The 24622-nt window shown below is 44.4% G+C and overlaps 2 protein-coding genes and 1 long non-coding RNA gene across 3 annotated transcripts in view; 2 read left to right on the top strand and 1 right to left on the bottom strand.

Moving 5' to 3' along the window:
- The first annotated feature begins 15650 nt into the window (after positions 1–15650).
- HRH1 (histamine receptor H1) lies at positions 15651–17856 on the top strand. Its single transcript, XM_041489976.1, has one exon. The coding sequence runs from the start codon at positions 15701–15703 to the stop codon at positions 17093–17095; it is 1395 nt and encodes a 464-aa protein (XP_041345910.1). The 5' UTR covers positions 15651–15700; the 3' UTR covers positions 17096–17856.
- A 1318-nt stretch (positions 17857–19174) lies between these two features.
- Positions 19175–20249, bottom strand: LOC121365630. The gene is made up of 3 exons (XR_005957041.1): positions 20224–20249; positions 19752–19851; positions 19175–19649 (listed from the first exon to the last, which is right to left on the bottom strand). It is a non-coding gene; the product is annotated as an uncharacterized LOC121365630 (long non-coding RNA).
- Positions 20250–20253: 4 nt separating this feature from the next.
- Positions 20254–24622, top strand: part of ATG7 (autophagy related 7) — a 78441-nt gene continuing 74072 nt past the window's right edge. Inside the window, exons 1-6 of the mRNA XM_041489983.1 lie at positions 20254–20340; positions 21435–21623; positions 21829–21883; positions 22970–23087; positions 23889–23966; positions 24463–24579. Coding sequence (XP_041345917.1) covers positions 21455–21623; positions 21829–21883; positions 22970–23087; positions 23889–23966; positions 24463–24579 — 537 coding nt within the window. The 5' untranslated portion in view covers positions 20254–20340; positions 21435–21454. The remainder of the gene's footprint in view (positions 20341–21434; positions 21624–21828; positions 21884–22969; positions 23088–23888; positions 23967–24462; positions 24580–24622) is intronic.

Below are 24622 nucleotides of genomic sequence, written 5' to 3' on the forward strand. Positions count from 1 at the left end.
AAATTAAAATCTAAATATTTTGTTCTGGCTGCCAGGTTTCCTCCTACTGCTCCTTCAGAGCCAAGTAATAATTAGGGGGGAAAGAATTTTAAAGGGGGGAAATAATCAGAGTTTAAGTGGTTCAAGGTTTAGACCCTGCACTTAGGAAACTACAGAGATCTGACATAATCCAAAGTGCTTCCTTTTAATCACTCCTCTTGCAGCTACAGCACCTTTCCCACAGGTGATCATATTCAGAGGTTGTATAAAATCTTTTTCCTCAGAAATTTGTTGGTTTGGTTAGGGAGGCATCTTAGCTTTAACCATAATTCTTTGATGTGGACAAATTTCACTTTCTCATTCAAAATATCTACAAGTTTTTGGAATCTCATCCAGTATAAAAATCAATTTAAAGTTGTTTTGATAAGTACAGTCAAATATGAGTAGTTTTGCAGATCTTAGGTTGAATCAAGTCACATTTTACAAATATTAAAATACCCATCAATTTGCAAACCAATCCAATATTTTCTGTGTTACAAGGACAAGGATCTCCTGCTCTTTGCTCTGTCAGATAAAAGAACTGGAAGCATGTAGAATAATTTATTAGAAAGGCAGCTTTATTTGAGCTGATCACATTTAACGACTTGGGATTATGGAAAATAAATGCCTAATGAGAAAAAAATAAGATTCCCAGCACTAAGAACTTGTCACAACACTCATCCACCAAGCAAAGAAAACTGCACTCAGACTCACAACAATATTTTTAGAATAATATTCTCTCCACTTTTCAGATAAATTAAAACCAACTAAGGTTTCAATTCTTGGAAGCGAGGCAATTTCAGTGCATTTGCTACTTTGAAATTGGTTCACCTCTCATACAACGAATGTAGATCAATTAGCGCCTTGAAGGTCATTAAGAGACCTACTATGTGCCACATTCCCACAGCAGTTTCTTGCTGCGACACCTGCTGACCTGGGAGAAAACTTGTTTTGCAGGCACTGACTGGTTTTTGTTGGTGTGGTTATTCCACAGGCAGGACGGGACTGCTGGGGCTCATCCCCTGGGCTTTATCTGCAGCACCAGCCTCACTGAATGGCTGAGTCACCAGGAGGATGGCAAAGCTCCCGTGCCGCCCGCAGCAGCCCGAGATTTCTTTGTTACAGAGCATCTTAAAAACTTTTTAGCCAATAGCACACTGCTGAAGCTGACAGACAACTGTTCTAGCCAGTCACTAAAAGCACACCTACACCTGCTTCACACAATTGCCATACACAATTCTCCATTATTAAGCTTAAAACCTTCTCCTATCTTGCTAAGCACGTTTTCCTGCAGTCTCGGGGTCTGTCTTAGCCAAGCCTAAGACTCAAGCTATTGCTTTATGTCCTTGCTTGCTGTACTAGTGTAACTTTTACGCTTTCAGATTTTGCAGATGCAGCTAGGTCTAATTTTCTGTTCTTTTGGGTTTCTGGGGCCTGCTTTTACAGCTTTCTAAAAATCTTCTTACCTTTACTATTTCCCACGAAGGGGAAGTAGTTCAAAGGGACGTTAAACATCATTGCTATTCCACCCCTGCCATGGCAGGGACTCCTCCCGCTGTCCCAGGTGCTCCAAGCCCAATGTTCAACCTGGCCTTGGGCACTGCCAGGGATCCAGGGGCAGCCACAGCTGCTTGGGCACCCTGTGCCAGGGCCTGCCCACCCTCACAGGGAACAACTCCTGCTCAATATCCCATCCATCCCTGCCCTCTGGCAGTGGGAGCCATTCCCTGTGCCCTGTCACTTGTAAATCCCCTCTCTCCATCCTTCTCATTGGTTCCTTCAGGCCACAGCTCAGTCACCCCAAAGCTTCTCCTGTGCAGGTGAGCAATGCCAGCTGTGCCAGCCTTTCCTCCCAGCAGAGCTGCTCCATCCTCTGCTCACCCTGGAGCCTCCTCTGGGCTCTGCAGCAGCTCCAGCTCCTCCTGTGCTGCCCAGGGCTGGGGCAGCTCTGCAGGGGGGGTCTCACCTGAGCAGAGCAAGGGGGTGTTGTACAGCTGGTTACAGGGCCCAGAAGAGTGACAACACAAAAAAATTACCCAGTGTCACAAAAGGAAGGGAAAAAATGTTAAAAATATCAAATCCAGACAAGAAAGAGAGGATACATGCAGGTGGAATGCAAATAATCCAGCTGGCACCTGCACAGCTATAAAGGGCACCCTGGCTTTTGCTAAAGTGGGAGGGAATTATTGGCCAGGATTTATTAAATTTTTACCGCTTTTCTGTGAGATGTGAACTAGACAAGGTTGCTCCCATTGCCTGCAGTGGGATTTCAGGAGCCAGCCTGGAATGCAGCTCTTGTGTCCACCACAAAGCATCCTTTGGCTTAAGGAACACCCAAGAAAAGTGTTTCAGTGAACTGAAAAGGAAACTCAGGACTGTTCTCATCCCCAGGATCAGCCCCATGGCATCGACACAGCACCAGATTGTTCTTAAAACCACCCCATAAATGATACCCAACTGACACCTCTGCAAAATCAACATTAAACCCACTCTGCATTGCCACAGGTTTTATATTTTCATGTGGAAATAGGGCAGAAGGGAAAATTCAATTAGGAATCATAATGGAGTGTATGAAAAATGAGTGGGAGAAGTCAGAATAGGCAAATTATTAAATATTATATATATATAACCTATCATCAATTACTTACAATCATAAATTCATACCTGTCATATTTGCTTCTTATCCTGTGAGATGAGCTTAGGAAGAAACTTAAGTATGAAAAATAGGACACCCTGAGGGAAAAAATAATGAGAGAATGACTACATTTATTTATGTAAAGGGAACAAAACCATGCTCATGTCCTTGTGACATACATAAAGCCATCCAGAGGAATAGGCACACAGTTCCACACTAAATAAAACATTTATAAATATACCCACTCACTGGGAATTCTGGATCTAGCCAATGAAAATTACACATTTCCACTTCCCAAGGTGTTTCTCACCAAAATGAGCATCACTAATTATTTTCCACCAGAGACCAGAAGAACTCTTCACTGCCATCAGAACTTCTCCAGGTGCTGAGACAAGAAACTGTGAGCAGAGCTCAGGAACAGCCTGCTGGGAATCACCTAAAACAGGGGAAAAAACTCTGAACTCTTCCCTCCACTGCTCCTCCTGTCACCACTGCAGGCACAAAGGAGAGTGGCTCCTCAACACTGAATTATTTTTTTATTTCCCTTGCAGCACTGAGCTCCAGAATTCCTGAAGCTGAGCTCAGGATTTGTGTGGAATATTGCTCAGGAAATGCAATCAGCCACTGTTCCTTCCTACTGAAATCATCCCAGAAGAATCTGAAGCACTACATCATAAATCAGGGAGCTCTCCTGGCAGGTCTGTGTCATTCCCTACATGATTAATTCTGAATATATCACCCAGAAGTAATGTGTGTGTTCATAAACATCTTACATATATATTGCCCACATACACACACACACACACATCCAGGATGTGTTTGACTTCCTGAGGCAAGGACGATCCTGAAGCAATTTTCAGGATGAAAAATTTTTCAAAAACTTCTCAATGAAGAAAAGCAGGGAGGGGGAAGAAGCAACTTTTCATCCCTAAAACTCAAAAATATTTCTGAAAACAACTCAGTTTCTCTTTGTTGAATTCAGTCGAGGCCAAATTCAAGTTTCATCTCCTCCAAGTCTCTTCAGGATCTAAAATAATTTCCTTTCCTCTTGCCCCTGGCCCCCTGCCAATGAAAAGCAATTGAATGTTCTCATTTCCACCACCTTCCTTCCATACCAAGGGGCTGAACATAATTTTGTGTCCCTTATCTTGAACAGGAAAATCTTTCTTCTTCCTTCACAAAACACAGTTAGCAAACATTAATAACTTCCCTAAGTATCTAAAACTTAGGACTTTTGACCAGGAAACGTGAAGTTTCTCAGGACTGCATATTCCCCCAAACTGCTTTTCAGGACAAAAAACTCCTCATGTTTTCTAGTAGCAGTAAGACACTGATTTAAATTAGTATTTAAAAAGTGTAAGCACCAGACTTATGAGCACTTTCATATGGTTTGTGGTGGCTTAATGGCTAAAAAGAGCTCTGTGGCTCACTAAAAAAGCACTTGTGTGTGTTTTAAAAGGCATTTCTGTATCAGTGCCTGGTGTGGATCGAGGCTCACCTTTCAGCTCCAGCTAAAAACAGATGTCTTGCAGACAGATGGAATTAGAAAGGAACAGAATCCTCTCCCTGGCCAGTTCCTGTTCATCCACAGAGACAATCAGCGAGTATTGTCTAAAATTCATGGGCTGTTACCCACCTTAACAGCTCCAGTGTGGAGGCAAGAACATAACTAACATTTATGTTGGAAATTACAGCAACGTAAAACAAACACTCACTTGACAGAATCAGAAGTAAAGAAAGACAGTGGAAAACAGCAATCAAAGTCCAGAATTTCTGGAAATCTCCAGCACAGCCAGCTCTTAGAAGCTCAAAAGCAGAGATGCTGGAACAGTCCTTAGCAGAAGCATTAATAAGAATAATCTGTTTATGTGGTGGCTGAACACGAGAAAGCACAAACAAACCAAGGAAATCCCAAAAAAATTCCCCCCCACAAGGTGTTTCCATTCTTTACAAAAGCTATAATAAGAAAAACATTGCACAGTCACAGATCTGAAATGAATCAATGTTCTTTTAGTTCTTCCTTTAAGGAGCGTCCACAATGCTCCCCTGTTTTGGGAACTGGTTTTTCTTGTCTCTCATCACAGTCTGAAAAAAAAATAAATTCATCAGCACTGGAGAAAACTCTGCTTATCAACATCCATGCATGGAGAAATGGAAGTATTTTCATTAGGAAATATTGACTTTGATTGCATTAGAAAATTGAATCTGGTTTCTTTATTTGCCATTAATCACGGACATGACCTTTTAGTTTTTGGATTACGTTCTGTTCACAACAGGAAAGTTGCAGGGTCTGGAAGGAGGATTATTTCTTTTCACCGGAGATTCACTCTCTACCCTTTGTATCCCTATGTGGAAAATCTCAGACTGAGTTGAAAGACCCCAAAGAAATGAATGGCAATGAAATTTTATCCATCCTTCCCACACTGGCTTGTTCTGTGACTCAACCTCACACACTTGACCATCATGATTTGTAGGCTGACACTGTTCCCTGGCTCACAGCCACCCCCAAACCATGCAAAGAGATTTAAACCTCAGATGCAAACAGTGAGTTCAGGATGAAAGTATGATTTCCCACATCAAAAATTCTTTTTTTCCTATGTAAACTGAATAACTACAATAGCATTTTAAAAAGGCATTTATAATGACACTTTCTTAGCCTTATTCCCTTGGTTAAAATGTCAGGAGATTATTAAATAAATACACTGCCAAAATAGATTTATTTTATGGTGTTAAAAAATGTTCAAACTATTTCCAGGCTGCCCACTTCATTCCTTCCTCCACTTCTATTCCCAATGAATTCCCTGGAATGAATTCCCACCCTCAAGGATGACCACAACCCTTTTTAGTGTTAAATCTCATTTATTCAGTGCCTGAATGTCATGCTAGGTGAGCAGTGCAACACCAGAGTGACCTCCACAGAGAGCAGGTGGGATTCCCATCCTTGGAAGCTTCCTAAATTCAGCAGAGCCAGGGCTGGCCAGCTCCAGGAGGGGCAGGAATCCCACTGGGACAGAGTCTGGATTAGGAGCTTTCTTTCCCACTGTGCAGAGCAAAGCAGAAGCCACAGGATTTCTGGCTGAAAGAGCTGGAATTGGGAGCTCAGGGTGTGATATCCCAGCTCAACAATCCCCTGGAGGTGGAAAACAGGCAAGGAGCAGTCTGGGAATGTGCACCGAGTGATTACACAAAACCTTTGTCCCTCAGCATTTTTCTTCCTCCCCTATTCCAGAACCAAGGAGCTTTCAGACAGCAAAACTCCATTTTTTCTTTTTTCCCCTGCTTATGGCTAATATCTATTACATAGCAGAGCCCTTTGAAGGGTAGAAAGCTGTTACTTATCTGCACTGGTTTATCTTTGCTGGGCAGTTTCTCTGACAGCAGTGTTTTATCCCGTGCCAGAATAAATCCCTCACTGAAAGTGCAAAGAAGCACTGAGCATATTTACAAAACAGAATAAATCTCCCAGTTTATCTGGAGCAGGGCCTCTCACAATCTGCAAGACAAAAATCAGGCAATTTCAGTCCCAAAAGCCAAGTTCTCAAATGTTTTCTGAAGACGACTATTTTGAGATTTCTAGGGAAATTTTACTACATTGGATTTTTATATGGTTTATACATCCCAGAGCTCCATTTCTCAGAACCCAGCGCTGTCCAAACAAAACACCCGCCAGACTGTCAAAAAAAAACACCAAACAAAAAAAAAATCATTGAAGGCAGATTAGCAAAGACACCATAATATCAATTATACCTCCATTCATTGACTTGTATTAAAGGCAGCGCCAGAAAAATTGCCTGCATTAAATATTTCCTGTTTATATTAACAAAGCAACCCCCTAAGGACAGAAATAACACCCAAGAGATGAAGAAGCAGCACAATAGAAATGTGGAGTCCGAGTTCAAACCTCAAAGCCAAAATCCTCATGAGGGAGTATCAAATGTCACCGGCCTGACTCATTTCCTGACCCCTGACCTGAGGGAAAGGGGTGAGCCCATTAGAAATTAATTTATAAAAGCTTTTATAACTGCACAAATGGGGCTGGGACCCACCTCCCTCCTTCTTCAGCTCCATGAATGCTTAGGATGTTCTTAAGATGACTTTTTGCAGCTCAGCTTTTGCTTTGCAGATGTTTGAGACTAAGAAACACGGGCTTCATTTTCCACTCCCAGAATCTATAGGTGCACAGCTTCACATTTATTTGGCTCAGTCAAGAATAGCCACATTAATATAAATATAAATAATATTAATAATATTAATAATAAAATATAAATAATATAAATAATAATAAATAATATAAATCATATAAATAATATAAATATAAATAGTATATATGTGAACTCAGTGTTTTAGTAATTTTAAAAAGAGAGACAACAAAAAGACAGAGAGGGGGATAAAGCCAATTCAACAAGCAGCTTTCAATGAGAAAAGAAAACTTGTTAATTGAGTTTGGTGATATTAATGGTCTCCCAAATCAGCAAATTGTGCACAATGACTTAATGGTTTATGTGCATTGCAAGCAGCAAGTCATGGAGATCATTAAAGACATCAAGTTACAGATATTTCAAATACAAGCTGGCAACAGAAGATTGCTTGCATCCAAAAGAATCAACAGAAGAAAATACAGAAAAATAACCCCAGCACATATTTTAGATATCACAAATCACTACTTTTGGCATAATGGGCACCAAAAAGAATTCGCAAAAATTTACTCATCTACAAGGGCAGATTAATTTTTATGCATTATTTATTACTTGTTATGTACTATGCATTATTTATTATGTATTATTGTTTATTGCTTATTATTTATTATTTATTATTTTTATTTAATTTTAATTCATTATTTTTTAATTAGTATAAAGACAAGTCTGCAAATTCAATCAAAAATCTACTTTAATAATTGCTTGCAGAGCTCTGAAGTTTAATATGCAGAATTAAAAACAAGAATAGTGGGCATGCAGACACAAGGAACATTTAAACAAAGTTAAAAAAACCCTGACAAGCACTCAAACCCTTGCACTATTATTAGCCTGTTGCTCAGTTTTCCCAAATAAAAAGTAATGGTAAATCAAGAGGGCTCTGTGTCCCAGACCATAATCCATTTGCTTTGTTTGAAATTCCATCAGAGCTTGTTTGAAATAGGATTTCTTCAGAATCCTCCAGCAGAAGCAGCCTGGGTTGGAAGTTTTTGAGAGGAAGCTTGAAAAGCCTGCTAAATTCGTGAGAGTATTTTGTGAAACTCTTATGTGTCAGCCACTGTGAGCTTCTTCACATGTTGTGACAACTTTTGTGGCTTTGCCTGGCAATACAAATTACAATTTCAAAATAAATGCAGAGCTTTGGGCATGAGACAAGAGAGGCACATCCCCCAAGCTCCTTCCTGTGACAACTGGAGCTCCTCAGCTGTGTGACCAGCTGGGACAGGGAGGCCGAGGGCATCCTGGGGACATCAGGAAGAGCATTCCCAGCAGGTCAGGGAGGGATCCTGTCCCTCTGCCCAGCCCTGGGGGCACATCTGGAGTGATCCTGCCTCTCTGGCCAGCCCTGGAGGCACATCTGGAGTGACCCTGCCCCTCTGGCCAGCGCTGAGCAGAGACCAGAGAGGCTGTGGGATCTCCTCCCTGGGGATATTCCAGAGCTGTGTGCACACAATCCCATCTCTGTGCCCTGGGATGGCCCTGCTGGAGCAGGGAGGTGGCACCAGCTGAGCCCTGTGGTCACTTCCAGCCTGAGCCATGCTGGGATTCTCTGCTTTACTTTGGTCTTTTCTACATAAATGCAAATTCCAGTTCTGCCTTCAGCAGCACAAAGCCCCTGGCATTCTGAAGGAGGTTCAATCCAGCTTGGAACAGGTCTGCTGGGAGACAGGAACATCTCACAGCAGCACTTCAGCAGGGAGTTAAGACCTCCATCTCTGGTGGTGCTTGCAGGAAGCATTGCCTGCATGGAAGAGGTCCAAAGGAGAATAAACACACGGAGCAGTTGCAAATCAGTGTTATATAAAAAGTTAAAAACATCCCTGATTTACAGTGTGCTACCTGAAACCTGTTTGCACTCAGCAAAAAGGTCAAACAGCAAAGGAGGCTGAGCAGGAAACTCCTGCAGAAACATCCTTGGGTGGGCAGTGGGGCTGGGAGCTCACAACTTGCTCTTCAAGTCCTGTGTACAGGCACCAGCAAGGGAAGACTTTCATCTCCTGCAGAACCATTTTCCAGGGCAAAGCCTCTCAGCACAGAATCCCAGCATGGCTCAGGCTGGAAGTGACCACAGGGCTCAGCTGGTGCCACCTCCCTGCTCCATCCCAGGGCACATGGACAGGGTTGTGTCCACACAGCTTGGGAATATCCCCAGGGAGGGACACTCCACACCTTCTGGACAGTCTGGTCGGTGCTTGGTCACTGCCCAGGGGAAAAGTTCTGCCTCCTGTCCAGGTGGAACTTCCTGGGCACGAGTTCCTGCCTGCTGCCTCTTCTATTTCTCAGCACATCTGAGCAGAGCCTGGTCCCTGCTCTGACACCCAAGCTGAGTCCCAAAACCCAAACTGGGTTTATCATAATTGCAGTGGGACAGGGGACAATTCTAGAGCAGAAAGATTGCCTTAGTAACACCAAGAAAAGAGTTAATGGATGTAACACTTTGCTGAGAGTTGCACTTTTTGGCAATGGATATTATCCTCTTAGACTGAGGGCAGGACCATGGAGATTTCCTGTATTTTCCTGTTTGCTCATGGTGGAGAGTAATTGTGCAAAGTTTACAATCCCTCCTCACCAGGTTCTCAAACAATGAAGTTACCAAGTGCCCAACAATGCTGTTTGCAAAAACATCATTGCACAAATTCTTTGTGACCTACATAACAAAATTCCCCCTTTGAACCCACAGAGAGTTTTGTGCTACACATTTCTAAACGTTTTTTACAATGAGGGGAAAATAAGCATGATCTTAAAGAAAGGAATGAATATTGGTAAGATAGATGCAAAAAAATCCCCCAGGCCCTGTGTGCGCCTTTACCACAGAGCAGACCTACTAGACCTACGTGAATCACAAAAACACCAGTTTAGTTAAACATGCAATAACGTGTTACACATCTGGGATTTTCCTAGGTCTTGAAGTAGTTGTGTAAGGCAGCTCTACTAAAAGGAAATCCAGGTACTGCAGTGCTGCTCACCAGAGAAGGGTGACAGCCTGTGACTGATGAGGCTGGGACGGTCCCAGACCAGGAGGTGGTGTCGGATCCTCCGCAGACTCTCGGGATACCTCTGGCGAGCCCCACTCCAGCTCCCTGCGCAGCCAGCTCACATTTCCACAGGTTTGCGGCCACCCCGCGGCTCCCCGGCGGGCGGGGAGAGCAGAGCCGCGGGCAGCGAGCGCCAGAGCCGGGCTCTTCCCGGGGCAGCGGAGCATCCCTCGGCACGTCCCGGAGCGCCAGAGCCGGGCTCTTCCCGGGACAGCGGAGCATCCCTCGGCAGCGTCCCGGGGCATCCCTCGCCACGCTTCCCATCGCTTCCCACTGCATCCCATCGCTTCCCACCGCATCCCATCCCATCCCATCCCATCCCACCCCATCCCATCCCATCCCATCCCATCCCATCCCATCCCATCCCATCCCACCGCATCCTCCGCCTCCTCCGCGCCCCGGCCCAGCCCAGCCCGGGCAGGCGGAGCGGCTCCTCCCGGCCGCGCTGCCGCAGCCGCTGCCCGCTCTCCTGCTGCCTTCGGTGAGTGACCAGCGGCGGGGACAGGGAGCGGGGAGCTGGGGCGAGGGGCAGCGGGAGGGATTGCAGGAACTGGAGGGATTGGAGGAACTGGAGGAGCTGGATGAACTGGATCTTGCTTGTCCCCCCTGAGCGCAGCGAGAGGAGCAGGGGAGGAAAGCAAACAGGAGCAGCCCAAGTCACCAGCAAACACACCCCGCTTTTGAGAACTCTCCCTCAGCATAAATCGGGAGCCCTCGGCAGATTCTGGCTACTCCTTACCCGGCGCATCCCAGCCCAGGGCAGCAGAGGGGAGCGTGGAGCGAAGGGTCTCCCGTAGGGACAAACCAAGGCGAAGAAAAACCCCAAAAGTGCAGCAATAGCCTGTAGGAAGCTCAGGCAGCTTTCCCCCGCAGGACACTTGTCCAAGCTGCAGCTCCAGCAGCCCCAAAGGTCCCCGGGTCACAGAGGAGTCGCTGCGGGTCAGGCCAGCAAGGGCAGAGCACGGCGGGGATGCTCAGGTGGAAATGGGAAGGAAGGGAGGAGAAACAGACGGATAAAGTCCCGATTCCCTGTTGTACTTAGCGGCCACTCTTGAATTCGGATGGTTCGGGGGAGTTGCTGTCTGCACAGAAAATATTGATGCTCTTGTTTCAAGCATCTCTCTGGTGAGGGATGGGAAGGGTACATGGCAGGGAAAAACAGGCAGGGAGGGGTTGGTTCCTCGTTTAAGGGAGAACAGGGGCTTGGCTGAAGAAAGAGGAAGAGAAAGAACTTAAACCCACACCCTCTTCTGAAAACAGCTGTGCTCTTGCGAGGAAAAATGGTAAATGCGTTGTTTTCATACACATCTTTCCTCAAATACAAGTCCAGCACATCCTGAGGGGGCTGACCCTACAGCAGGGACATGACCTGCCCTAAACCTTATCCCATTCTTGATGGAGCCTTCCTTTACAGATAGGAATGATGGAGAGGAATGGGAATTCTTGGATAAGATGTTTTTTAAGTTTTTACTTGCAAGGCACCAGGCTGTCTCACTATTAAGAAACCCTGTGCCCCTTCGCCATCTGCTTAATCCAACAAAAAGCATTAAAGCTGCCTGCGGAAAAAAAAAAAAAAAAAAAAAAAAAAAAAGAAGAGCTTTTTTAAGAGCTTGTTTAAGTCAGGTGAGTATTTCTACAAAGGAAAAAACTTTGTATTTCCAGTGAGTTATTGCTAAAATATGAAGGAAATCATCAAATTACTTCAGTAAGTTCACCAGATGTTTGAGGAAACTGAAAATACAGGTTCCAGATTAAAGATAGAAAAAAAAAAATAAGTGACCTAAACCAAATTTTTCAGTAACAGGATTTAGTTTTATTGCCAAGGAGAGTGACTCCTCACACCCACTAGGACGTTTAAATCTGTGCACTTTTTTGATGCTTTTCATACAGTTGCAAAACACCAAAAGCTCACTTAAGCTGAACTCAAGTAAATCCCCAAAGAGTTTTCACAGTGACCAACTTCACCACTGAAAGAACTCCCAGCTCTTATTCACATACATTGCTTTTTACTTTTGTGAGTAGTGATCTCCCAAGCCACTTGTGAAGAACCAGACATTAATGTTTAAATGGCAGGGTGAGTTACATTTTTTAAATTGTATTTCTGAGGCAGAGGGATTAAACCCACCAAGGTTTACAGTTGTCAGGGGTTGGAGTCAGTAGTAGCACAAGGTGGAGTCCAAAAAAATCAAGGTTTTTTTGCTATCCTTGTAGGAAAGATGCCCTGTTAGACTGAGTTGGAACAACAGATTGTAAACCCAGACCAGAAAGGCACCACTGCAGTTGCTCAGCTTTAAAGGAGCCACATTGCTGGGAAATTCCCCTTGTTTATAAGGGATTTTACAGTTCAAGTGTTTATTTCCTGCATCACAGCACAGAGGACTTTTCTTCCATTGCAGCAGTGATTTCACAGGTCTGGCACCTACAGCAAAATCCCTTTTTACACACAAGTAATGGAGCAAAGAATATAAGACAGAACAGCAGTACTTAAAGAAAATTACATTTAGATACTGTTTTGCTAAGAGATCACATTGATGACCAATTAGTTGATATTGATAATGTTTAGACTATCAGGGAAAATTAATACCATGTCTGGAAGCTTTGGGATTCTTGCCAAGATGAGTTTTTCCTCCTATCTCTTGGTAAAAATAATCCATATTTGGGAAATGCTATCACAAGTACAAGACTGGATTTGTCATGGAAAAACTGACATTTAGAACAACTTAAACTAGAAAACTGAGCTGCTAAAAGAGGAGTTTCATGGAAGTCTGAGCTTACATTTGGAAGGCAAAAACATTCTTTGGAATGTGTCCATCTTCTGTTAACTGTTTTTAATATTAATGGAATATAGGTCAAGTGTTAAAGTGTTGTTTAAAAAATGCCAGCCAGTGTCAAAAAAAGTCTGTATATATCTCCTGATAATTTCAGGTTAAGGCTGAAACTTGAAAATAAAAAATTTACCTAGGATAAAAAGGAAGTAAACACAGTGGTGTGTAGAAAAAGGTTTAATTAAGTAGCTGGTAATGCTGCTTGAAGAATGCTGAAGCTACACTTCCAGTCTGCCCTGGCTGGACTGAGACATTGTCATTTGAGTGGGAACAAGAGGTAGGTTTACCAAGTTTTTTCATTTACTTTTTATCAAAAATATTCCTTCAGTATTGGCAGGCATTGAATAGGGCCTGTTCCCTTACAGAGAAATAAATGAGTTTTTGAGAGGGAAATTAATCAAACTTCTAACATGTTAGTACTTTCAACAGGTCAAGAATAATTTAGGGAAAAAAATGACTAGAAATAAATAAGTTTCTTAAGTACAACAGAGTGAGTAAAGGCCATCTGAATTAAAATCTCCCTTTCTGCTTGAATTTAGTCTGATGAACAAGAATTTTGCTCTTTGGAGAAGTAATTTCTTTAAAATCTGCCAGCAAGAGATGTGCCAGTTTCTAGAAACTTTCTCCCACTCAGTCAGGCCTCGATAGATTGCACCTGCACTAAAGAGGCACTGAGGCATCCACTTAGCATCTCCCAGTAGATTCTTGCTCCTTGGAAATGCAATACAATAGCAAATCACGATTGCTGAGCCTCCCTGTAGAAAAAGCTTTTCACAGACAGCAAAAATTAAGGAGGCATTTCGTGGTGAGGTCAGGATTTAGAATTTCCACAAAGCAATCCAAGGGTTTGGGCTGTTTTGTTTGGGTTTTTTTAAAATCTTTTCTTGGTGAACTTTGTTTCAGTGTAATTAAACTGTGCAAACATTAAAGCCCATTTATTCATTATTATTGCTTTCTTCTACTGGCAACTGAGTTAGAGATAAGGAATGACATCAGTAGCTCCTGAAGAAAGGGCACATTAACCTGCTTTGGAGCAGGAGCAGCCCTGATCAATTCTGCAAGTTGTTTCCTATATCCCGCCCTATCCAACCTCACCAGTGCCAAGGAGAAGGTTTGGGAAGCAGGGAACACCATTTACTGTGTTCTGCTGTTTGATTCCCAGAATCCCAGAACTGTCAGGGCTGGAAGGATCTCTGGAGGTCACCCAGACCAGGCCCAAATGCAGTTCATGCATTCCATATGCAGCCAAGGAGAGCTGTCTGACCAGGCAGCTTTCTTTGCCGGTATTTTTTCCAGTTGAAGACTCAATTAAAATTGCTTTTTCTCCCTTTATTTTGCCATACATTTAAATGGAAGCATGTGAGGGTGAAGATCAGTCATTCCAGCTTCTTACATCAGCTCCTTGCCTTGGCTGTGCCCCTACACCTAAACACACCTGAAGAGTTGGAGACAAAGACACAGACTGGGATGTAACCACTTTCCAGCCATGCTGCTTTAACTTCCATGGAGACATTTCTGTCCTCAACATCCATGGAATAATTTCTGTCCTCAGCATCCATGGAGTCATTTCTGTCCTCAGCATCCAAGGAAGAATTTCTGTCCTCAGCATCCATGGAACCATTTCTGTCCCCAATACCCACAGAGCCATTTCTGTCCTCGTTCTCAGGAGATGCTCGAGGGCTCTGTGAGCTGTGAGCAGCTGCCACAGAGGAATTGTCCTGGCAGAGCCTGAAGGAATCCAGGATCACAGCAGTCCCCAGGGTGCTCCTGTCTCCTCTGCCTATGGATGCTGCTGGCACCAAGGATGCAGCTCCTCTCCCAGCACCCACCTGTGAGTAAAGCCCAGGCAAGAAGGAATTTGACCTCTCATAAGGCAGCACAAACCATTTGAGCTTAAACCCTGATTACTGGAATGAAAAGGATAAAGTTAAATGAATATTGCATCACTGAATTTCAATAGGAAATGCTGATTATTGAACAATCTGTTGCATTGTGTTGCTCTGGCCATGTTTAGAGTTATGAGGGGGAGAAATCCCATGCATACCTCAATGATAGTTGTGTAAATACTTTGAGCAAATATATTCACAGTCTCAATTTCCTTCCTTATTGCTTTGAGAGATTTACCAGAACATAAACTCAGGCAAGCTATGAAATGGCACAGAATGTGTGTCACCCTCACAGACATTTTTCATCAATGGACAGGAGGCAGAATTTTGTCAGTTATCATTTGCTCCAAGATGTAAAATATTATTAATCAATCCTGCACTGTGGATCAATACATGAAGTTAGCAGTTGGGAAGCAGAAGATGCTTATTAATCCTGAAAAATCCCATTATCCCATTATTTTGCATTTGATCTCAAATAGGCCTCGCATCTTTAAATGTTTGAAATCTGTGTGAGCCTAAATTGTGTAGGAAGAGATTACTCATTACCTATAATTGGAATGACTGCCTGCTGACTGCCAACTGTGGATACTCAAATTATTAGACGGAGGTTGCAAATAAGCACTGGCTGGTTTAAATTATTTAGTGCAAAATATGTTAATATTGCTTTTTACTAGCACATTTTAAATTGGTTTGCCAATATGGAGTTTATGTTACGGTTCATGATCAGATGTTTAATGAGATATAATGAATTAAAACTGTGAGGAATTAAATTTCTTCTTTGGATTGTGGGATCAGAAAGAGATTAAGCTCTAAGAAAACTGTTTGGGATTGTTTAGTGGGGGTAAAACACGAATTACTTGTATGTAAAATGTTGTAAAAATTTGTTATTTAAGAAAGCCCTAAAAGGGACAGTGCTAAGCTGAGGCACAAATTAGCTTTATTATCTTATTACTACAGCGACTGAGTAGGTTTTTTTTCTTTCCCCTAGTTCTGGAAATAAAAATCCCCAAGCAACCCAACACGTTTTCACCCGGGAGTGCAAACCATGACTGAAGGTCCAAGTCCTGGACGCCCATTCCGATTCTCACTCCGCGTGCCCGTGAAAAAGATGTCCAACAACACAACAGAGGCCTCCAGCAACGCTCCCCCGGCCCTCCTCGGCCTGTTCCTGGGAAGCATTTCCCTGGTCACCATTGTCATGAACATGCTAGTGCTGTGTGCCGTGAGAAGGGAGAAGAAGCTGCAGACTGTGGGTAATCTGTACATCGTGAGCCTCTCCATCGCCGATCTGATCGTGGGGGCGGCCGTGATGCCCCTGAACATCGTGGACCTGCTGAGCCCCGAGTGGCCCCTGGGGCTGGCAGCCTGCTTGTTCTGGCTCTCCATGGATTACGTGGCCAGCACGGCCTCCATTTTCAACCTCTTCATCCTGTGCATGGACCGGTACCGCTCGGTGCAGCAGCCGCTGCGGTACCTCAAGTACCGCACCAAGATGAGAGCCTCGCTGCTCATCCTGGGGGCCTGGCTGCTCTCCTTCACCTGGGTCATCCCCATCCTGGGCTGGCACGTTTTTGCCAACAACGGGCAGAGGAAGGTGGAGGAAAACAAGTGCGAGACAGAGTTCTTTGAAGTCACCTGGTTCAAAGTGCTGGCGGCCATCTTCAACTTCTACCTGCCCTCCCTGCTGATGCTGTGGTTCTACTGCAAAATCTTCAGGGCTGTTCGACAGCACTGCCAGCACCGAGAGCTCAGCAATGGGTCCCACTGGTCATCCACGATAAAAAACACCACACATCACACCAGGATGAAGGATGAGAAAAATACTTGTCCCCAGGAGCAAACCTTAGGTGGGAACACCCCCGGTGCAAACAAGCAAAGCTCCCCAGAACCCCAAAAAGTGGAGGCAGAGCTTCATTTCAGCCATCCTGCCAGGGCTTCAAAGGCCCTGAGAAATGGGAAGGTTCTGAAGTGGAGCTGTTTCTCTCTCACCACAGCCAAGCCTGAGCCTGGCCTGGATAAAGCAAGGAAGAGGGGGGCGTGTGCCACGAAAAAAACTGGGAATAAGGAGCAGCCTGGCTGCCAGGACAGTGACTCCAGCGGGGCATCAGACAACCACACCTTCACTGAGGTGGCCCCCTGGGCACAGCCCAGGCCCTGCTGCCCTCAGGGAGGGACCGAGCGCAGGGACTCCAGAGGAATGACATTCCTGAGGAAAACCTGGCACACCCTGCACGGCCATTCCAGGAGCATCCAGCGGCACGGGAACAGGGAGAGGAAGGCAGCCAAGCAGCTGGGGGTGATCATGGCAGCCTTCATGCTCTGCTGGATCCCCTACTTCGTGCTCTTCATGGTGATAACGTTCCACGACCACAAACAGCTCTCAGAACTGCACAGGGTCACCATATGGCTGGGCTACATCAACTCCACCTTAAACCCATTCCTCTATCCTCTCTGCAACCAGAATTTCAAGAAAACTTTTAAAAAGATCCTTCACATTCATTGATGCTGGTCTGGGGTTTTGGAGCTCAAGTGCAGCTCAGGAGTTTGACCAAACAAAACATTCCTGTTTCAAATGAAGGGTACAGTAAAAGACTTTGGCAAACTGTAATCTGTAAATAAGTGGTAGTAGAAGTGGGAAATGTGTATTTAATAGTTTTAACTCATTTGAAGAGCAACTTCAGGTCAAGAATCTGAATAACTCAAGGTCAACACATGAACTGTTACATCGTTGTAACCGTTCGAGACCACCGCTTCCATTACAGAAATGGAGACACAAATAAACTTCTTCAGTGATTATAAATTATTCACCTACAGAAAAGGAAGAAATCACATTTCTGTCATTGGCCAAAAACATTTTTCTCTTTCAACTTGACTTTCCATTAAACACATTGCTTGTGAAGTGAGATTTGCAAGTGGAGGTACTTTGCACAGTCAAAGAAAGAACTAGCAACTGTTTAAAAAAAACTCCCCTATTTATTTATAGCTTCCTCTAAAGCACAAACTTCTCATCAAATGTCAAGTTTTAGTGTGTATCCTACTGTATCTCTTTGATATCATGCTTATATTAACTGGTACATTAACTTTGCTGAAAAAAGTAATTTTTTATGTCCCAAAAGAATTTCCATGCTCAATATACTGTCACCATCTGCTCCAGAAGGGTGTGATGCCGTTTCTAAACTTGCAGAACATAGTTGATTATACATGAAATATGTTTACCTTTTCTACCCTTTGTTTTTAATTGTATTTCATAAATTTTGTTGCCAAATATTTCAGGAGAAAAACTCAATAATTGAGTACTCAGTGTTGGAAAAGAGACCAAGAAGGTGTTGGAGTGCAACTGAAAGCTGGGCTGGCTTTGATATTACAAAGAAAAAAGAAAGTTCTCTCATTCCTTTTGTTGTGCTGATGAATTTCCCATGTTCTGAACAGTTTCTTAATTGTATTTAAAGGATTCAATATTAAATGAAGCCGTAATATATCTGCATTTTAATTGGGGAAATGTGCTAAAGGAATAAACTTAAATTAGGTAATATCAGTGTATCATGCAAAGTTCAGAAATTAATTGAGTTTGGTTTCAAGTTTCATGTAAGAAAAACTGCAATTAGGAAACTTAAATCTAGGAGAAATAAGGCAAAATGCAGAGAGAGAACATAAAACCAACAAAATTCACTGCAGAATTCAGACAACTTTTTCACTGCAGGAGGAACACCTGCACAAGTAGTAAAATGAACCTTTTTGGAGTAGAGAACAGAACCTTTTGAAACACATGCTCTAATCCCTGGCCTTCCACAAACAATTGCTGAGGTTCACAGCCATTAAATTGTTTTTTTCTGTTCTGATTTGCAACAGCAATTCTGACCAAAATGGATGGTAATTTAGATGATTCCTGAGGAAATAAAAGTCAGCCACAGTTATTAGTGCTGAAAAACACTTTTACCCAAGGGCTGCTGAGAGTTTTCAAGAAATCTGTCCTGTTGATCATGAAAATTGCCTTTTCTGACCTTAAAATGTACTAATACACTAACACAAAACCTCAGCAAGATCATTGAAAATTGGTCTAAAAATGATGGTGACTGTAACAATAAAAACCTTTGGTAAAAATAAAGAACACTCAAACAGCTAAACCCAGGAAAATAAAGCTGCCTTAATATATATATATATTTTTTTAATCTCAAGTCATTTTACCCATGATCTTTGTGTAACTGTGTTAATAGCAAAGACAGAGGATTTGTGATAGCCACATTTTATAGCTATAAGATAACAATAAAATAGGGAAATGGAAGAGTGCCTATTTAAAATAGCAAGTACCTAAGAAAATGTCTGAGTTTATTTCACTGAACAGGCAGTTCCAGTGGCTCTGGATGTGAGGGAAGTAGAGGAAAGCAAATTACAGTAAGAAATGGAGAAGCCTCCCACCAGTGTGGGGCAAGGCTCGAGAGAACATTTCAGGTGTGGTTTCCTGTAAAATGTTTTCAGCCTTTTCCAGTTGACCACCAAGGTCAGAGGACACGGAGCTTCAGAGAACACAATGAGAATCTGGGGATTTCTTGGAGATGTGAAAAACAAGTTCATTCTCTTATGAACATTTAAAAAGTTTAATAAAGGACAATAGGAGACAAGGAGCATAGAGCAAAGGTTATTATGGCTGGGGGCATCTTGGTACCCAGCCAAGAGCACACCTGCCAGTTTGGAAACACCCTTTAGATACTATTTCTATTGCATCAGCCTGTTACATATTCACAAACAATTATAAAGTAACTTTTTCAGTTAAAAGTTACTTTTACATAGTAAACTTCCCCCCAAACTAGTTTACATGTTCCAAGAACTGTTTAGCTTGGCTCCTCCTCGGTTCCACCTTTTCAGAGCATGCACATTCCTTGGTTGTGGTTTTGGTCCATTCTTATCACCTCCAGTTATGGGCTTTGGTCCATAACTGTCCATATTTTGATTCAAAATATGGTCCATATTTCCTTCAGAAGGTGGGTGCTGATGGTTGGCAGATCTGTGCAGGTGTCCTCATCCTGTGTTCACTGGGCGTTATCCCATCCCAGCAGGCACTGTAACACAAGCACACTTACATCCGCTATTCACCAAGCTTGTTTAACAACAAAAACAAAAACTGTATCTTTATAACAAAGTTACTTCAACACCACACATACAAAATCCATTTTAACACTCGCGGAGAGCCAGTATTACAATATGCCGCACACGGGAGGGGAAACATCAGCGCAGGTGCACGTTTGGCCATTTTTACACCATCTAAAATGGAATTAAATTAAATTATTAGATTTTCTGAGGGCTCTGCTGCGTGCCTGGGAAGTAGGAGCAGCACACGGCAGCGGACACACGGACGGCTCCGAGCGCTGCGGGACACGGGCCCGCCCGACCGCCGCGAGGCGGGGGATGCTACCGAGGGAGGGCGGCACCGCCGCATCCCACCGGGACCGGGGCCGGGGCCGAACAGGGACAGGGACGGGGATGAGGACGGGGATGGGGACCGGGGCCGGCCCACCCACCGTGGATGCTACCGAGGGAGGGCGGCACCGGGGGGGGCCGGGGCCGGACAGGGACAGGGATGGGGACGGGGATGGGGATGGGGACGGGGATGGGGACCGAGGCCGGCCCACCCACCGTGCCTCGCACGCCATCATCCCGCGCCGCCCGGCCCGTCACATGCGCCCGCCGCGCTAACATCACCGGTGTGCGCCGGCCGGGGATGCCGGAAGTGCGGAGCGAGCGGCGCAGCCGGTACGGGGGAGCGGGGATGGAGCGGGCGGGTCCTGCTGGCCCCGGGCACGGGCACCGCCACCGGCACTGCCACAGCCCCGGGCACCGCCATCGGCACGGCCCCCGCGGGGTCACAGCCCCGGCACCGTCCCCGCAGTGCCCCTTGCACCCCCGCGGTCGGTGTGTCCGGGCCTCACCGGCTGCCCGGGGCCGCAGTCACGCGTAGATGAGGCGGGCGCTGCCCCCGTGTCACTGTGCGGGGCCGGTTCCGTGTCAGTGTGCGGGGATGGCGCCATGCCCATGTTCGGTGCCGGTGCTGTGTAGGTCCTCTGTCAGCCCCGTGTGGCTGTGCGGGTCCCGGTGCCGTGAGGCTGTGCGGGGCCGGTCCCATGTCAGTGTGCGGGGATGGCCCGTGTCTATGTTCGGTGTCGGTACCGTGTGGCGGTGCGGAGCCGGTCCCATGTCAGTGTTCGTGTCCGGGCCCGGTGCCGTGTAGATCCTCTGTCAGCCCGTGAGGCTGTGCAGGGCCGGTCCCGGTGCCATGTGGCTGTGCTGTTCCCGTGTCCGGTCCGTGTTCAGCCCCGTTCCCGTGTGGCTGTGTCCTTCCCGTGTCCGTGTTCGGTCCCATTCCCGTATGGCTGTGCCGTGTCCGGTCCCGTTCCCATTCCCGTGTGGCTGTGCCGTGTCCGGTCTCGGTGCCGTGTCCGTATCCGGTCCCGTTCCCTGTGGCTGTGCTGTGTCCGTGTCCGGTCCCGTGTGGCTGTGCTGTGTCCGTGTCCCGTTCCCATTCCCGTGTGGCTGTGCCGTGTCCGGTCCCGGTGCCGTGTCTGGTGCCGTTCCCTGTGGCTGTGGTGTCCCGTTCCCGTGCCCGTGTCCGGTGCCGTTCCCTGTGGCTGTGCCGTGTCCGTGTCCGTGTCCGGTGCCGTTCCCTGTGGCTGTGCTGTGTCCGTGTCCCGTTCCCTGTGGCTGTGCCGTGTCCGTGTCCCGTTCCCTGTGGCTGTGCCGTTCCCGGTGCCGTTCCCGGTGCCGTGTTCGGTGCCGTGTCCGGTGCCGTTCCCGGTGCCGTGCCCGGTGCCGGTGTCGCCGTGCCCATGCCGGCCGTGTGTGTCCCGCAGGGCCGCGCTCCCGCCGGGCCATGGCCGCTGCCCGCTCGGTGCCGGGCCGTGCCGGGCCGTGCCCGCTGCAGTTCGCTCCGTTCAGCAGCGCGCTGGACGCGGGCTTCTGGCACGAGCTGACCCAGAGGAAACTCAACCAGTACCGGCTGGACGAGACGCCCAAGCTCATCAAGGGCTACTACTACAACGGTGAGCACCCACCCGCCGGGCTCTGCTAGCTCAGGCTCTCCTCTAAGTGTATTCCGCTCCTCTGGCGTGTTTCAGATGTTTGCTGAAACACTAGAAAGAATAGCTGGGGATTTTGTATGTTTCGCTGTCATTTACATCAACAAAAAGTGGAAGTAACCTGAATGTTTTGGTTTAAAAGGAGCTTTGTTGCTGCTTTTTTGTCCAGGTGATCCTTTGGGTTTGCCAGCTCGCTTGACACTGGAGTTTAGTGCCTTTGATATGTAAGTAGAGGCTCTGGTTTGCCTTCGTTTGTGTGTGGAGACACTTTCCTGGCATAAAATTGGTATATTAGTTAGAGAAATCTATGTAAGAATAAATAACTCTATGTGAGAATAAGTAAATAACCTTTTTACCAAAGGTTTTTGTTGTTACAGTCACCATCATTTTTAGACCAATTTTCAATGATCTTTGTCATGTATTAGTACATTTTAGGGTCAGAAAAAGGCAATTTTCCTGAATAAATAAATAATGAACTTTATAACAGTGGAGGGACTGCTTTGTCACAAAAAATTAACTCCCTCTGGCTGAATTTAAAATATTGTGGATTCTCAGATTCTCTCACTTTCTGCATGTATGTTTACCCCCCATTTCTTCAGGTTTTTTGCTTTAGGGAGGTTTTTTTAGTCATTTGACTCATTCTCTTATAGCTTAATTATGATTTCAAATAGTTTTTACAGTCCCTGGTTGTTACACTGCAATTTCTTCCAAAATGGTTATCTGTTATGACTGGAAAAATACCAGGTTTTGAAAGCAGTGCTGAAGGAGGCAATGAAATCAATCAGATGTGTAAATTAAGGGACTATTGTAGGGTTTTACCTAATTTATCTCAAAAATAAAGTACTGATTGCAAAGAGCAGCTTCTCCAGCTGATGATGTTACAAACTATAGAAGCTGCTCAATCTTTGGTTTGGCTTTCCTTTGGGATGTGTTTTAAACATCAAATTTTAACTAACTCTTTATGTGAGTACAAAATTGGCATCTAAGTTCAGCCGAAATTAGCTTTTCTCAGTGCAAATCCCATTTGTCACAGGTAGCTTTTGTTTGAACAGGATTTAAAAGCTTCAATCCTTGATTTAGTGTCACTCTGCTTGGAGAACACAGATGTCAGATGTGTTTTTGAAGCCATGATGGAGATGTGTGTTTGCGCTGGTTGTTATTCCACCAATCCATGTTCATAAAGATTAATTACTTTATTTAATTAATGGTAACTTTGTTGCTGTGCCTCATCTGATATTTGACATTAACACCAAAAGATAGATGCTGCTGCTGACTGTGTTAATTCCCAGAGTTTTCCTTCTTTTTCCCAGGAATGCTTCAATACCAGCACGTTGCTGTCCTGCTTTTGGAACGTTGTATAACACCAACACTTTTGAGACTTTCAAATCCTGTGATAAGAAAGCACTTCTGGACAAGGAAGCAAATGAGGTGAGTTTTAAAATCAAATCACAGAGTGTTTCCAAATCCTTTCTACCCCTTGAAGTGCTTCACACTCTGCCCCAAATTTGGAGATACTCCAGTCCTGAGTAGCCTCAGGATTTAGCTCATTCTAGAAGGAAGTTTGGTGTTTGCTTTTTACTGTTCCCTACAAAAGAGCAGAACCTAATTTAATTGATGATAACTGATTCTACGTGGAGAACTCCATCACATTTTAAGCTCTGCAATGCTCTTGGAGCTGCCAGGGACTTGAATTCTGTAGATTAAATATTTAAAATTTGTGTTCATACCCAAAAACCAGCAGTGCCTGGTTTAAATCTCAGATTACCATAATTTACCTGTGACAAAAAGATGTGGTGCTCCACAGGAGCAAGAAGCCTGAGATAATAGAGCAAGAAAAAGATGGGTGAGAGGGGCTGGTCTGCCTGCACTGTCACCAGTTAATTTAGTGTCATGGCCTGGGGAGAGTTGAAAGTCAAATTTAAGATGCTTTACTTTGACCTGTGCTTGATTTCTTTAATTAATTACCTCGTGTATTAAAGTTTTCATGCATTCCCAAACTAGGAATTTTTTGCATTCCTGTGGCCTTGTAATTTCCTCTTGTCTGACCTTTAAAATCCTTTTAATGCAGAGAGTGGTATGAATAAATTCAGTTTAAAAAAAAGTCAGTGAATGTTTATCTCCAAAGTTTAAAGGTAGTTAGAAGAATTACAGATTTTTGCAGCTGTTCTCATGTTCTCCTGGTGTTTCTCTGCCCTTTTTCTTCCTTCTTGTCCCTACAATCCGTGGCAGATCTGGGAATCAATCAAATCTGGAGCTGCTCTGGAGAACCCAATGCTCTTGAATAGGTTCCTGCTGCTGACATTTGCAGTGAGTACAGATAATTTGTGTCTCCTACTTGTAGTGGAAGTAGTGAAGTAGCTTCTTTTTAGGAGTATTTGTATATTTCAATAATATCAATATATTTCAATAATATCAATATATTTCAATAGTATCAATAATAATGCTGCATTAATATATTTTTATATTGTTTTCTACAAATGTATAAGATTACCTGGTGGCCTTACAGATATCAGTAAAAGTAGAGCAGCTGTTTCATGTTGAATAAATTGAAAGCTTTACTAAATGTTCCAGCTAACAAAGCCTGAAGGATTGTACACACATTGTCTGTTTAAATCTTAAATTAAAACATATACAGAGAATGGAAGTCTTTTAGTATTTTTATGATTTTTCTAAAATCATTGTGAGGTAAAGACCCCTGTGGTTCCTATGGTTCAAATCATAAACTATTAATTTTAATTAGCATTATATAATTTATTTTGATGTATCTTTTTATTACCTAATTTTACCTTTTTTTTCCCCTTAGGATTTAAAGAAGTACCATTTCTATTACTGGTTTTGCTACCCTGCTCTCTGCTTCCCTGATGGAATTCAGATAACTCAGAAGCCTGTCTGTCTTGGGGACAGGTTCTCACTAAATCAGGTATTCAAAATCCTAAAAATTGTGAATTCTGCAGTACTGAGAA

Source organism: Pyrgilauda ruficollis, unplaced genomic scaffold (assembly GCF_017590135.1).
Source record: "Pyrgilauda ruficollis isolate IOZ18807 unplaced genomic scaffold, ASM1759013v1 scaffold97, whole genome shotgun sequence".
In the NCBI taxonomy this organism is placed as follows: domain Eukaryota; kingdom Metazoa; phylum Chordata; class Aves; order Passeriformes; family Passeridae; genus Pyrgilauda; species Pyrgilauda ruficollis.